The following is a 15,266-nucleotide window of genomic DNA, read 5'->3' on the forward strand; positions in this document are numbered from 1 at the left end:
CAAGTCGACGCTTATAGATCAGGGGATTGGAGTCTCCTCGGATTGGTGCATGTAAATATCAGGGGGTTGGTGCTTGCAAATAAGTGGGAGTTGGTGCTTCCAACAAGTGGACGCTTGCAAAGAAAAGGGGGTTGGTGCCTCCTATAGGTCAGTGCCTACAAAATTTGATGTAAATTGAAGTTGGAGCTTGCATTTACTTTAAAATCAAAAGAAGTTTTGTGATTTTCTCCCATATGAGTTCCCACGTAAATTTCCTGTGTTAAGGCTCTATGTATTATCCTAGTTTCTAATAATATAATATTATGTTATAATATATTAAACCTAATATATATAAATATTTTAGGCTAGAGAGTTTTAATATAATATTATAATATTAAATATTAATTAGCTATAGAGAAATATTTACATTGTATAATATTATAGTATTATATTATATTAAACACAATATTATAATATTCTAATATTAAAGATAACATTATAATGTTTAAAATTAAAATATTATAAAATACTTAACATAATACTATATTATATTGAACATTATTAATCATAAAGGAACCAGAAATAAGGCTTTTACAAGAGAAAGAAGTTGGATTTAAAAAGCCATCAAAGTCTCAAAATTAGATAAAAAAAGAAGATATCAAAAATTATTGAAATTTCACTAAATTAAAGGGGTAAAGGCACACGTAAGGTCCTAAGCTGAGTTTAGACTACTTTGATATTAATATTTTGTTATTTTATTGAAATAGATGCATTAATTTCAATGTAGATGTTAATTTCTAATTCCATTTGAATGATTGCACTTAATGCATTAATTTTATTATATATGTTGATTTCTAATGGTATTTGATTGATTGCACTTGATGCATTGGTTTTAGTTTAGATATCGATTTTTAACCCTATTTGATTGTTTGCATTAGATGCATTAATTTAGTGTAGATGTTAATTTTTTATTTGATGGAACTAGATGAATAATGTGCATTGCTTTCAAATAATTAGATTAATAGCGTGCATTGATTTTAGTATATGCATAAAGTAATTGTTGATGACGAATGTTGATTTTTGTGTTACAATAATCATCATCTTAGATTCATATTAAATAGAAATGAACAATAAATAGCAAGTCAACAAAGAAAGACATAGGATTGTAGATATTAATTTAATATAATGTAAATAGATGGATAGTGTGCATTGCTTTCAAAGTAATTAGATTAATAACGTGCATTGATTTTAGTGTATGCACAAAGTAATTCATGGTGATGTGCATTCTTTTTTGTGTTACAATAATCATCAACCTAGATCCATATTAAATAGAAATGAATAACAAATAACCTAGATTCATCTTAATCATCAACTGAGATCCATCTTAAATAAAAATGAACAACAAAGAGCGAGTCAACAAAGAAAAACACAAGAAATGACTACTCGGGAGTGTCAACAACAAAGGGAGAAGCAAAAAGTAGATCAACAAAGATAGTCACAACAAATGACAATTGAATAACAACAAGAACATGTGAATTAAAAAATTGAATGACAAAGAGCATATCAAAGAGAATATCAAAGAGCATATCGACAAGGAATGACACAACAAATGACAACTAAAGCATGTCAAGAGCAAAGAATATAAGAAAATGAAAAATGAAGAGGAAATCGACAAAAAAAAGGTAGAGAAAATGACAACTAAAGAGCATCAAGAATAGAGGAAACAAAAGCTGAACAACAAAGAGTATATCGACAAAGAAAACAATATTCAATCAACTCAGGCATAATACAAGATGAAGAAGAAAATCCCATGAAAAGAAGTTGTTTAAACTATATATATGCCCAAGCTCAACCTCTAACTCTTGCTAATATAAATATTGCGCATAAAAAAATTCGTGATAGGATTTATCAATCAATACAAGTTCAAATGTGTCATGTGTGTGAGGAGTCACATGCTGGAATTCAGCTAGTTAATACAAATATAGGTCTAATGTGCATGAGATGTTGAAGAGAAGTAACTCATAAGATTAATTTTAGACATATTTAACATATTTAAAATGATTAGATTAATCATATGTTCCACAATTTTTGTGTGGTTGCGCACGAATGAAATCAACCTAGATCCATCATAACTCTCAATATATCAAGCACCGAGAGAGATCAAATCTCTCGAGGCACAAACATTTCCTCAAGTTTTGCACTCAAAAAGAGATTTGTACCTTGAGAGATTTGATCTAGATCAATACTTGATAAATCTAAAGTTAAGATGGATCTGCGTTGATTTTTATCCATTTACCCAACTCACTTAAAATCAAAATAAATTTGAAATCCACATAAAGTCACCCTTCAACCCTACTCTTATTCAACTCAATCAAAATCAAAATAATGTGTGTGTGTGAGAGAGAGAGAGTTGGAAATATAATAGTTTCTTAAGATAGATGTACAATCTAATTTTTATTTTATTTTTAAAGAATTAGTATATTTGTATTATATTAACAAAAATGTATTTAGGCAAATGTTACAACATTATAATAGGTAGGATTTGTTTTTAAAGGAGTTATATTTAAACCGTAGGTTTTGAAATTTCCACACATAATTTGGGTTGGAGAGATTAAGTGGTTTAACATAAGACCTTATTGTGTTGATCTTGAGGTACATTGTTAAAACACAATTGTAAAAACAAAACATTTACAATGAACTTCTGCAGAGTGGAGACATTATAAATTTTGTAGTTGCAAAAGAAACTTCAAGGGCAACAATGTTGAGGTTTGGGAGAGTGGAGTTCACTTCTAGCAGGGAAATTTAGCACGATTTCATAGAGGAGGAGCACCACATGAAAGTATGATGATGCCCAACATGGATGTCCAAAAGCTGACCCTGAATTGCATCAATTTTGTCCTAAACTTGGTAGATGAGATATTTGTATATTTTCATCATTTTTACAATCGAGCTTCTAAGATGGCCAAAAAATTTGCATGGAGTGAGAGGTGGAGTAGAGGTCAATGATATCACCCTCTAGCTGGTCCAAATTTGTCTTAAATGCTGAGAGGATACACATATCCATAATGACAGTGTAGGCCAAGGAGAGGGAAGTACATGGTGAGAAAGGTCAAAGGGAAACACATGACATAGAGGAAGGAGCAAACAAAGGCGACGATAAAGGAGAGTGATGAAGGAACAAGAACCCCGAAATACTTAACCTTGGGCGCATAACTACATGTATAGTTTAGGATGAAATCCACATAGGGACATGATTATTCATCTAAATAGCCATTTCTCTTGCAACATGCAAGATCCCCCTTCAATTTGGGGTGTTACATGAGGGAGGTTTATGACAAGGGATGCAAAGTAATGCGAGTATATGGGGTGATGGGGATGACATCTCATGCATGATCATGAAATGATACTAATGGAACCTGAATTTTATGGGTACGTGAGGAAGTTTAAATAAAAGTCTTGTCATGGAATTAGGATTGTAGAACGTTGCCCATTAATAACTTGGATCTTAACATTTTCTAAAGGTGATTGATTTGCTTGAAGGTTCACTAAAGAGTTGCTGGATCCAAGGGTGTGGAAAAATGCTAACTTAGAAAAAGAGGGGAAAAAGAGTTGGATCCAAATGAAAATGAATTTTAATGACGAATCAATGGGATTAATATCTAAACATAGATGTGAGATGGTATTTTTGGAGTCACCCATGCTATTCATATTTTAATCACTAAGAGAGACGGCCAATTCAAAACCTAGTAGGAGAGCACAGGCCTCAGATTAATTATTGGTAATGATACCAAGATTCCAAGAATATGTGATTTCAATATTTCATATTAAATTATAAATAACCCCACTCTTGTTGCCCCAAATAATGTGTCTAAATTTATTAATAATTTAATAAATGTAACAACACCGAAATTTTAAAAGTATATAGTTTTATTATTTCCTACTAGTCTTCTTGACAATGAAATGTTATCCCCTCCACCCGGTTTCAAATCCCATGGAAGTGCACCTGGTTTCAAATCCCATAGAGGACACCTTTGACCCATTGTGATAAGGCTTTAAGAGTAAGCTCCCTACCTTTTATGAAATTTGCTAAGTCATAAATTCTCAATATGTCTAGCCCATATTACTATAACAAATTACAAATTCATCATAATTTAAAAATAAAATAAAATACAACAAAAAAGTATTTACCATTAAACGATAAATAATCCCTATCCCATGCCTTCCCTTCCCTATCCCCAATAAAAAGGATAAATAATCCCTATCCCTTCCCTTCCACCCACATAGGCTGTCTAAATTTGTTAATAAGTCAATAAAAGAAAATTTCGACCAACGAAATTTTTATTATCTTTAAAAAAATTTAATAATTTATTTAAAAAATTAATAATCTTAAACCAAAAGTCTTCCATATGAGTTCCATATGTTTTTACTCCAAAAGTCTTCGATATAAGTTCCATGTGGTTTTACTCACATCGGTAAACCAGGTTCGTTGTGGCACAGGCAATCGTCCCTGCTAAGATCGGTAGGCGGAAGAGGCAGTGGATCTAGGCAATTTCAGTTCCAATGGTAAGGACGGATGTATGTTTTATTCTGTCAGGATTCAGTTGGTTTTGCAAAAGGGTGATATACATAATGTGTATATTCATTCTGCATTTGTGCAGGCATCGAAACCCTTGAGCACTCCTGTACCCGAAGGGTGGTACCCACCTTTGGCGGTTCTGCTTCTCCTCATCGGCCTCGTCGTCACCGCGAGTTTTTTCATGTAAGCAAGATATTCTTTCTTCCCTTCGCAGGCCATTACGATGAATTGTTCAGAAGCGCCAGAAACTCAAGGATATGAGAATTTTCCCATTCATTTTTCCTTTTCAAGAGTAGTTTTAATGAAGTAGGAGGCATTGGTTAGCTACGATCATTACACAATTTTCTCCTTTCTGCATGCTTGAGATTAAGTTTGTCTCTGTAAAGGACTAAATGTGGGTTAAACTTTGCACGAGAAATTTCAGGTTGAATTGCATAGATCTAGGATTTGAGTTTGTTGTTGTGTGTTAGAATATATGTTAGGTTTTCGAGGATTTTCCCACATGTTATCGCTTTCATGTCTGAATTGTGTGTGCATGATCTGGTGACTGCCCACTTTAGGTATAACATGCTTGCAGAAGGTTAATGCAATGATTCCCTTTCTTTGATGTTGGATCTGAATTTGTGCGATGTCTCATAGCATTCTGTTGCTATTTGATCAGTAACCGAAGAATGCTGACTATTGTATGCTAGAATGATGCACTTGATCAGCCCAAAGTACCCTGTCTGAATTGTTTTGTTTAGAAATCATCTGGCGAAAGTATTTTCGCATTGTTGACTTGTTGGTGGTGTTCATTATATACCCCAACTGCTAGTTTAGATATACTGAACAACAAAATGGCATACTCCTTATTGCATTCCATAGTCATGGCCGTTTTCTTTTTCTCTGGATAATGACCTATAATATCTAGGCTCTTCCAGCTGGCAAACGATCTCAGCTGTCTGGTATATAGTATATACTACATACGTGTTAAATCAAATCTAAGATAAAGTTTAGTCAGTAACGTAGAATTTGTGATTTTCTCTGCTCCTAACTAGCAATTGACTTTTGGATGCCATTTTTGTCTGAGTTATCTTATGAAAACATTTCAGTCAAAATGTTTTGCAATAATGTAGAACATCATTTCCTTCAGTTTCATTTCTGATCCAAACCACTCTGGCAGTTTGCTGTCAATGTCTTAGATAAATTTGCCGAATTGGTTTATATAAGGGCTTCAAACCTCAAATGTTTAGACTTAATTTCAGGTTAAATAATTAATTTTGAGTGATGAAGCTTGCATGTGAAGAAATTTGATCTCTTTCGGTTCATGTTAGATCCGTACTTAATAGTAATTCCATATGTGTATGAAGTTGGGAATTTAATTGTAGTAGCATATTTCCAACATTCCATAAAGGAATATATTATGGCCGAATTTGGTGTACAACAATCTCTGAGACATTGAGACAAGAGTAACCTAATCATAGTGAAATGGATTAAGATAACATCCAAAAATCATCAATGAAGGGTAGTACAGAAGGATGGAGCTTTTAAACACACCAACACAGATATTTGCTTCCAAAGCCTGCTTCTGGATGTATAAAGCTTTTAGACCATGACTATTTCATGTCTTACAGTTCTGGACCTTTTTCAGTGTATGACAAGGGTCTTGATTTTTTTTTTAATCTTCATTATAAGATATGGGTCCTCAGATTAATTTGATAGCAAAATATTAGTGAAGGATTTTGAGTTTTTAATAATTATTTTTGTTAAAATTGGTAATTAGGGCCAAACTCCATGTGGGTCACCTTATTTATGGCAGCTGATATTTTTCCTAGATTCCTATTGTCGAGAGGTGTAGGATTGATCCAAAGATGATCCAAAGTAATTATGGAGATATGAATTTATTTGTATTTACTTGACAAATTGTCAAGGTCGGCCAGCAGCTAAATGTGTGGCACACATGCCCAGCAAATCATATAAGTACAAGTGAGGTTGAGTCATTATCAACTCATCTCATCTCACATCTTCTCTCTCTCCTACGCATTAGAAGAGCCTCTCTCTCTCACACGTGTGGCTGAAGAAGGAAGACGCTGATTTCTGGTTAGGGCAGCGTTGACTTGGGTTGACCTAGCTGCAGGTGGGCAGATTGGATTGCGTTGACCAACGTGGAGGCCTTCTTGACTGCGGTTTGGGTTGGGCAGCCTCTCCTAGGCTAGCCGCAGTTCTGTTCAGCTCTTTTGACTGGGTTTGACCACTCCTTTGACTTGCGTTGACTGTCAAGAAGCTGCCGCAGGTTTGACCAGATGTTGACCAGATGTTGATTGTTGTTTGACTGAGTATTGTGGACTGTTTTGGGCTGCTGAAGTTGGTTGTTGAAGACCGAGTTCTTCAAGGTTGACTAGAAGTCAATCCGGGGCTGTTTTGACCAAGTTTGACTTTGCTGATTTAGGGTTTGCTGTTGCTGTTATAAAATTATAGAATTATGAATTGTACTATTTCTCTTTGTTGAACTATTGAAGATTAAAGAAGAATTGATCAAAGGGTTTCCCCGCATTGGGGTTTGTCCCTGGCTAGCTGCCACATCTTGTGTCTCTTGTCTTGGCTTGTTTTCTGTCGATTGTTTAATGTTCTATTTGCACTTTACTTTATGTTTATGTGATTGCTAAACAGTGGCTAATAAAAATATTTGAAGTAAACTGCTCTAAGCATAGAACATACCATAATTTAACATGGTATCGGAGTTGAGGTGAAGACAAAGCCCAAGCAAGAGCAAGAGCAAGAGCAAGAGAAATCACTAAAGGCTATTGAAGCTATCTCAAAGACTTCATGGGGTCCTCATCACACTTCCCCACTGAAGACAAGCTCCGTGAGAAGTCTGACTATCACAGATGGAAGATGTCTCTTGATTTGACATTAGAAGAGCAGGAAGTGTTGGACCATGTGAGAGACAGAATTGTTGAGCCTCCATCAAATGCATCCGCTATTGCTAGGAACAAGTGGACCAAGGGAGAAGTCAAAGCAAAGAAGATCATCCGAGACTCTATCGACAAGCGCCTGGTGGCCTATGTTTCTGAGTTGACCACCTCCAAGGAAATCTATGATAGACTGGTGAGTTTATTTAAAGTTAATGATGCAAATCAAGTTTTCTTCCTCAGAAATAAGCTTAAGGAAATTAAGAAGGGCAAAGATGGGAGCATGCAAGTTTATTTCTTAGGGATCACCGAGATCAAGAATGATCTCCTATCAAATGGGGAAGTAGTTCTTGACAGAGAAATGACTATCGCAACTCTTGGAGGGCTCCCATCTGAATGGTATATATTCAGAACCACTCTCCTCAACAATAATGTAATTCCTGGATTTGAGGAATTGATGGCGAGATGCATTCAAGAAGAAACAAGGATGGAAGAACAAGAAATGCCTGCACTTAGAGGCAATCCCCTTGCTTTCTCCTCTCATCACACTTCCCCGCTGAAGACAAGCTCCGTGAGAAGTCTGACTATCACAGATGGAAGATGTCTCTTGATTTGACATTAGAAGAGCAGGAAGTGTTGGACCATGTGAGAGACATAATCGTTGAGCCTCCATCAAATGCATCCGCTACTGCTAGGAACAAGTGGACCAAGGGAGAAGTCAAAGCAAAGAAGATCATCTGAGACTCTATCGACAAGCGCCTGGTGGCCTATGTTTCTGAGTTGACCACCTCCAAGGAAATCTATGATAGACTGGTGAGTTTATTTAAAGTTAATGATGCAAATCAAGTTTTCTTCCTCAGAAATAAGCTTAAGGAAATTAAGAAGGGCAAAGATGGGAGTATGCAAGTATATTTCTTAGGGATCACCGAGATCAAGAATGATCTCCTATCAAATGGGGAAGTAGTTCCTGACAGAGAAATGACTATCGCAACTCTTGGAGGGCTCCCATCTGAATGGTATATATTTAGAACCACTCTCCTCAACAATAATGTAATTCCTGGATTTGAGGAATTGATGGCGAGATGCATTCAAGAAGAAACAAGGATGGAAGAACAAGAAATACCTGCACTTAGAGGCAATCCCCTTGCTTTCTCCTCTCATCACACTTCCCCGCTGAAGACAAGCTCCGTGAGAAGTCTGACTATCACAGATGGAAGATGTCTCTTGATTTGACATTAGAAGAGCAGGAAGTGTTGGACCATGTGAGAGACAAAATCGTTGAGCCTCCATCAAATGCATCCGCTACTGCAAGGAACAAGTGGACCAAGGGAGAAGTCAAAGCAAAGAAGATCATCCAAGACTCTATCGACAAGCGCCTGTTGGCCTATGTTTCTGAGTTGACCACCTCCAAGGAAATCTATGATAGACTGGTGAGTTTATTTAAAGTTAATGATGCAAATCAAGTTTTCTTCCTCAGAAATAAGCTTAAGGAAATTAAGAAGGGCAAAGATGGGAGTATGCAAGTATATTTCTTAGGGATCACCGAGATCAAGAATGATCTCCTATCAATTGGGGAAGTAGTTCCTGACAGAGAAATGACTATCACAACTCTCGGAGGGCTCCCATCTGAATGGTATATATTCAGAACCACTCTCCTCAACAATAATGTAATTCCTGGATTTGAGGAATTGATGGCGAGATGCATTCAAGAAGAAACAAGGATGGAAGAACAGGAAATGCCTGCACTTAGAGGCAATCCCTCTGCTTTCTCCTCTCATGCTAAAAGGAGAAACTATTTTGGGGCTAAATCCAAAGGAAAGGCCGGACTGAAGGGTGGAAGAAAAGGACGATGTTACAATTGCAACAAAATGGGCCACTATGCGAGGGAGTGCCCTGATAAAAGGGACTCACATCATGACGATGATCAAAATCACTCCCGTGGCAATCAAAGGAATGGCAGGTTCAATGGCAAAAGGAATGCCGGAAATCAAGGAAGAGGTCAACCCTCCAAGAAGGCAAGAAACTCCAGGTATGAATCTAACGTTGTTAACAATAAGCAAGATGAATATTATCTACCAGCGACCCTCTCTACTACTACTCCCCCAGACTTGCTGGGAAATTGGCTTATTGATAGTGGTGCCTCAAGACACTTCATTGGTTATAAAGACGCTCTCTTTAATTTGATAGAGAAGGATACTAACCTGGAAATTATTCTTGGGGACAACTCCAAATATCCCATGAAAGGTGCAGGGAATGTCACTCTGCAATTGAATCAGGGTAATACAATTCATTTACAAGAAGTCCTATATGTACCTGATCTAAAAAAGGACCTAGTGTCCATTTCGGTAATGGAAGACAAAGCCTACAAGGTGGTTTTCATTGATGGCAAGGTACGTGTATGGAAAATGAATTTCAAAGATGCTTTCACTCTTGGGTTTCGAGTTGATTCATTATATCAGTTTGGAGGAAGTCCGCTAGGTGTCATTTCTTGTGACATCTCTCTTCAGTTCGAACTATGGCATCGGAGGTTTGCTCACCTTCATTATAAAGCTCTACCTGATGTGAGACAAATGGCGACAGGGATGCCCGATTTCAAAGTAGAGCAAGAAGGTGTATGTCCGGGATGTGCCGAAGGAAAGCTCAAAAGGGGACCATTTCCCTCAAGCCATAGCAAGACGTTCCATATATTGCAGTTGGTTCACTCAGATATATCTAGTATGATGCCTGTGAACTCCTTGGGAGGATAGTTATATTACCTCATTTTTATAGATGATTATTCTCGCAAGACTTGGATATACTTCTTGAAAAAGAAGGATGAAGTGTTGTCCTGGTTTTGTCACTTCAAAGCCTTGATCGAGAATCAAACCGAAAAGAAGATCAAGATCTTAAGGACTGATAATGGGACTGAGTATGAATCCAATGAGTTCCATGAATTTTGCAAAGAGGTTGGCATTAAGAGGGGGACTACAACACCATATACTCCTGAGGAAAATGATATGGTGGAAAGGAAGAATTGTACAATTGTGGAAGTTGTCCGTGCTATGCTCCATGATCAAAGACTTCCAAAGTTTCTATGGGCCGAAGCTGCGAATACTGTCGTATATGTGCAAAACCGATGCCCTCATCAAGCATTGGGTTCCAAGACTCCCGAAGAAATGTTCACTGGTAAGAAACCTGACGTATCTCATTTTAGAATTTTTGGAAGTCCTGTATATTTTCATGTGCCGAAGGAGAAAAGGAATAAATTGGGTGCATCTGGAAAGAAAGGAATATTCATGAGCTATAGCGAAAATACTGAGGGCTATAGAATCTATGTGGCTGGTCAAAGGGAAGTTGAGATTAACCATGATGTCACCTTTGACGAAGATATGGCGCTTAGCAAAGTTGACAGTCTTCCTACTCTAAGGGGATCTAAAGAAGCTGACACCAGGGAACTGAAGGAAAAGGAAGATGAGATGATGCCTGATGTGGTAGGAACCTATGGATCCTATTGATCCCCCTTTGCATTCATGGCTGAGGCGGACACTTGATGATGCTGAAGGACACGTTGCACCCAGGGGGACTTTCTGGGAAAGTAAGAAGCTGACCAAGTATTAGGGATACTTGACCATCATGAGCACGATCATCCAAAATGAGCCTTCATCATTTGCAGAAGCTGTCAAGCATCAAGTCTGGAGGGATGTTATGACTAAGGAATATGAGTCCATCATGAAAAACGATGTCTGGGATGTGGTTCCCAGACCCCTGGACAAAGCCGTTGTCACATCAAAATGGCTTTACAAGATAAAGCATGGAGTTGATGGAAGTGCTAAAAAGTATAAGGCTCGTTTTGTCACTCGTGGCTTCTCTCAAAAGGAAGGCATAAACTATGACGAGATATTTGCACTTGTTGCCCGATACACCACCATCCGCTCGATCATAGCCCTTGCTGCTTCGCAAGGATGGAACCTACATTAGATGGATGTCAAGACCGCATTCTTGCATGGTTCGATCAAAGAGGAAGTCTATGTGGAACAACCCGAAGGATTTGAGATTCATGACCGGGAATCTCACGTGTGCAGGTTGAAGAAAGCCCTCTATGGGTTGAAGCAAGCACCCCGAGTGTGGTATGAGAGGATCGATAGCTACTTGATGAAGCTGGGATTCACTAGGAGTGAAGCCGACCGTAACCTTTACTTTAAGGTTGAAGATGACAAACCTCTCATATTGGTGTTGTACGTTGACGACCTCTTTCTAACAGGGGCAGACCCTCTCATTCACAAATGTAAGAGGGAGTTGGCTTCTGAGTTTGAGATGAAGGACCTAGGATTGATGCACTATTTCCTAGGACTAGAAGTCTGGCAGAAGCCAGGGGAGATTTTCCTATCTCAAAGAATTTATGTGGTGAAGATATTGGAGAGATTCGGTATAGTGAACTGCAAGCCTGTGACTACCTCGATGGAGCTTGACTTCAAGAAGTTAAGTGGTAGTGCTGCCGGACCTGTTTTACAAAATGTTACCGAGTATCCTCAACTCATCGGAGCATTGATGTTCTTGGTGAAATCCTGTCCGGATATATGTCTTGCAGTCAACACGTTGAGTCAACATATGGTTGAGCCTCACCACACACATTGAGTCAACATATGGCCAAACTCCATGTGGGTCACCTTATTTGATGGCAGAGATAGTACTGACGGTCTGACAGATTAACAGATTGAGTTCTCCCTAGTTGAGAGGGAGTGTTAAAATTGGCAAATAGGGCCAAACTCCATGTGGGTCACCTTATTTGTGGCAATTGATGTATTTCCTAGATTCCTCTTGTCGAGAGGTGTAGGATTGATCCAAAGATCATCTGATTCCGACAAGTAATTATGGAGATATGAATTTATTTATATTTACTTGACAAATTGTCAAGGTCGGCCAACAGCTAAATGTGTGGCACACATGCCCAGCAAATCATATAAATACAAGTGAGTTTGATTCATTATCAACTCATCTCATCTCAAATCCTCTCTCTCTCCTACTCATTAGAAGAGCCTCTCTCTCTCACACGTGTGGCTGAAGAAGAAAGATGTTGATTTCTAGTTAGGGCAGCGTTGACTTGGGTTGACCTAGTTGTAGGTGGTCAGATTGGATTGTGTTGACCAGCGTGGAGGCCTTCTTGACTGCGGTTTGGGTTGGGCAACCTCTCCTAGGCTAGTCACAATTCTGTTCAGCTCCTTTGACCGGGTTTGACCACTCCTCTGACTTGCGTTCACTGTCAAGAAGCTATCGTAGGTTTGACCAGATGTTGACTGCTGTTTGACTGAGTATTGTGGACTATTTTGGGCTGCTGAAGTTGGTTGTTGAAGACCGAGTTCTTCAAGGTTGACTAGAAGTCAATTCGGGGATGTTTTGACCAAGTTTGACTTTGCTGATTTAGGGTTTGCTGTTGCTGTTATAAAATTACAGAATTCTAAATTGTACTATTTCTCTCTGCTGAACTATTGAATATTAAAGAAGAATTGATCAAAGGGTTTCCCTGCATTGGGGTTTGTCCCTGGTTAGCTGCCACATCTTGTGTCTCTTGTCTTGGCTTGTTTTCTGTTGATTGTTTAATGTTCTATTTGCACTTTACTTTATGTTTATGTGATTGCTAAACAGTGGTTAATAAAAAGATTTGAAGTAAACTGCTCTAAGCATAGAACATACCATAATTTAACAATTTTGGTCAGGAAATAACTTTCCAGAATTACAGGTTGCTACATAGCAATAATTAGAAATATGAAAATAAAAGCTCTGAGTAGACTTTTTAGGTTAGAGAATTTTCAAAGAGATATCCGATGGATTGTTTACTTTGGCTCTTGGAGCTGCTTGAGGGTTTATAAACTTGAGCACAATCTTCTTTGGTGTAGCAATTGCCCATCCTAGTTGATCAAAATAACTAGTCTTTGGTGGTGAAAAACTCCACCCTATAGCCAGTCTCGAAGGAGAGATCACTTAGATTCCTCACTGGGTTAATTTGTGGATTTAATCTTAACAGGTATAGAAAGGAGCCATCTAGGTTGCTCATTAGGACATCAACGAATTCATTGGAGAGGTCATTGTTAGCCATTTATATCTGACCCTAGATGACCGCATTTGGTTTGTGTGGTGGGGCCATCTAGGGTTGAATTGATTTGTGGATTATTGCGTTGCGCAATGAGAAAGCGTGAAGCAAGTCACAGGGGAAAACACGTTGCTAAGAACTTGTTAGGAAGCTTGGCTGAGTTAATATCTGAAGACGGGGATACATTTCCTAGATTGTTGGGTGGAAGTGGAGAGCCTAGGATCACCATTCACTGACATGAAAAGCAAGGAAACAAAGAAAAGGGCTCAAATTAATTTACGCATGAACGTGAATGCCAACAATTGGGTAGATTGGAAATGATCTGGTGTTAATCTTGAATAGCATGAGGAGGGTGTGTATTGCACTCCAAGAGATGAAGCAAGACAGGGTATTACCAAACTAATGAGCAATTCTTGAGGAATCGACTAATAGTGCATGCAACCAAGAGTTGTCGAGCTCAGTATCACCATTCACTGATGTGAAAAACAAGGAAACGGAGAAAAGGGCCCAAATTAATTTGTGCATGAACGTGAATGCCAACAATTGGGTAGATTGGAAATGATCTTGTGTTAATCTCGAATAGCATGAGGAGGGTGTGTAATGCAATCCAAGAGATCGAGCAAGACACGGTATTACTAGACTAATGAACAATTCCCGAGGAACTGACTAATAGTGTATGCAGCCAAGAATTGGGTGCCGAGTCAAATCTTGCCAGTGGTATGAGTCACTCATTGAAAATATATCTACCAAATAACATATAGTATTCTTGTAACAACAATAATTTTTAGTAGAAGTCTGAGCCAACCACATACAAAATGTTTGCATGCTTGTGAAAACCTTTAAAATAGTATGGGGAAGAACTATTGAGGATAGATGTTTTCTTTGTAAAGTGTTGCTTGTTTTGAATGTGCAAATATTTGGAATGATGTATTTGTTGTAATACACAACATAAAATTAATCTGATGAACACAGTAATCCCCATAAATATTTGTGTGATAAGTGTGCTATTTGTCTAAAGGGTATATTATAGTCTGATGAGGTTCAATAGTGGAAGGTAGGTTACTTTTAACATCAAGTTTCAGTGCCTTGATGAAGTTTTTGTAGTTACTTTTTAAAGCAGGTTATCAACTTGGAAAATTGTGTCCATCCAAAGATGACCTTCTTAGCTCATTAGAGGAAGTGATAAGGCAATTACAAATGGTGGGACAACCACCTCCTCAGTTGACTCTAGTAGCTATGGTTCAAGTAGTGACTCACTTGGGTGGGGACAAGCTATTAAGGCATAAGGATGGAGAGGTAAGGCTTGTTGTTGCGCATTGTTTCAGTGAAGTTTAAAGGGTCACAACTCTTGAAATCCCTTATAATGTAGAAAATATTTCAACTGATTGTGGGAAGCTTCTAAGGGCTAGATCAAGTGGACAATCCATGTTTTGGCAAGAGGGCCAATATTCTAAAATTAATGGCATAGGTAAGGTCATGTGTTATTATGCTTGACTATGGTTATCATGATCTTGTTTTACAACTGTTTCATTATTTCATCGATGCTATCAGTAAAGACCATGGCAAATCCATTCATGAGCACATGAGAATCATCATGGGTACAATTATTGATGAGTGATGAAAGTGATGTTATTTTCTAGCCCATCATATCTTTATTATTGGTTGTCTAGAAACAAAAGTAGGTCACTTCTACAACTGCTTATAACTTGGTACAAGATGTTGTCAAACAATGTGAAGGGAAGCTAAACCCTTG

General features: G+C 37.8%; 1 protein-coding gene across 1 annotated transcript in view; it reads left to right on the plus strand.

The window, feature by feature from the left end:
- The first annotated feature begins 4,386 nt into the window (after positions 1 to 4,386).
- Positions 4,387 to 15,266, plus strand: part of LOC149144409 (uncharacterized) — a 45,408-nt gene continuing 34,528 nt past the window's right edge. The window contains exons 1-2 of the mRNA XM_089447460.1: positions 4,387 to 4,542; positions 4,638 to 4,738. Of these exons, the coding sequence (XP_089303586.1) occupies positions 4,540 to 4,542; positions 4,638 to 4,738 (104 nt within the window). The 5' untranslated portion in view covers positions 4,387 to 4,539. The remainder of the gene's footprint in view (positions 4,543 to 4,637; positions 4,739 to 15,266) is intronic.

Source organism: Pinus tabuliformis, chromosome X, assembly GCF_031772625.1.
Source record: "Pinus tabuliformis cultivar Carrire ecotype Pingquan chromosome X, CPIR1, whole genome shotgun sequence".
NCBI lineage: Eukaryota > Viridiplantae > Streptophyta > Pinopsida > Pinales > Pinaceae > Pinus > Pinus tabuliformis.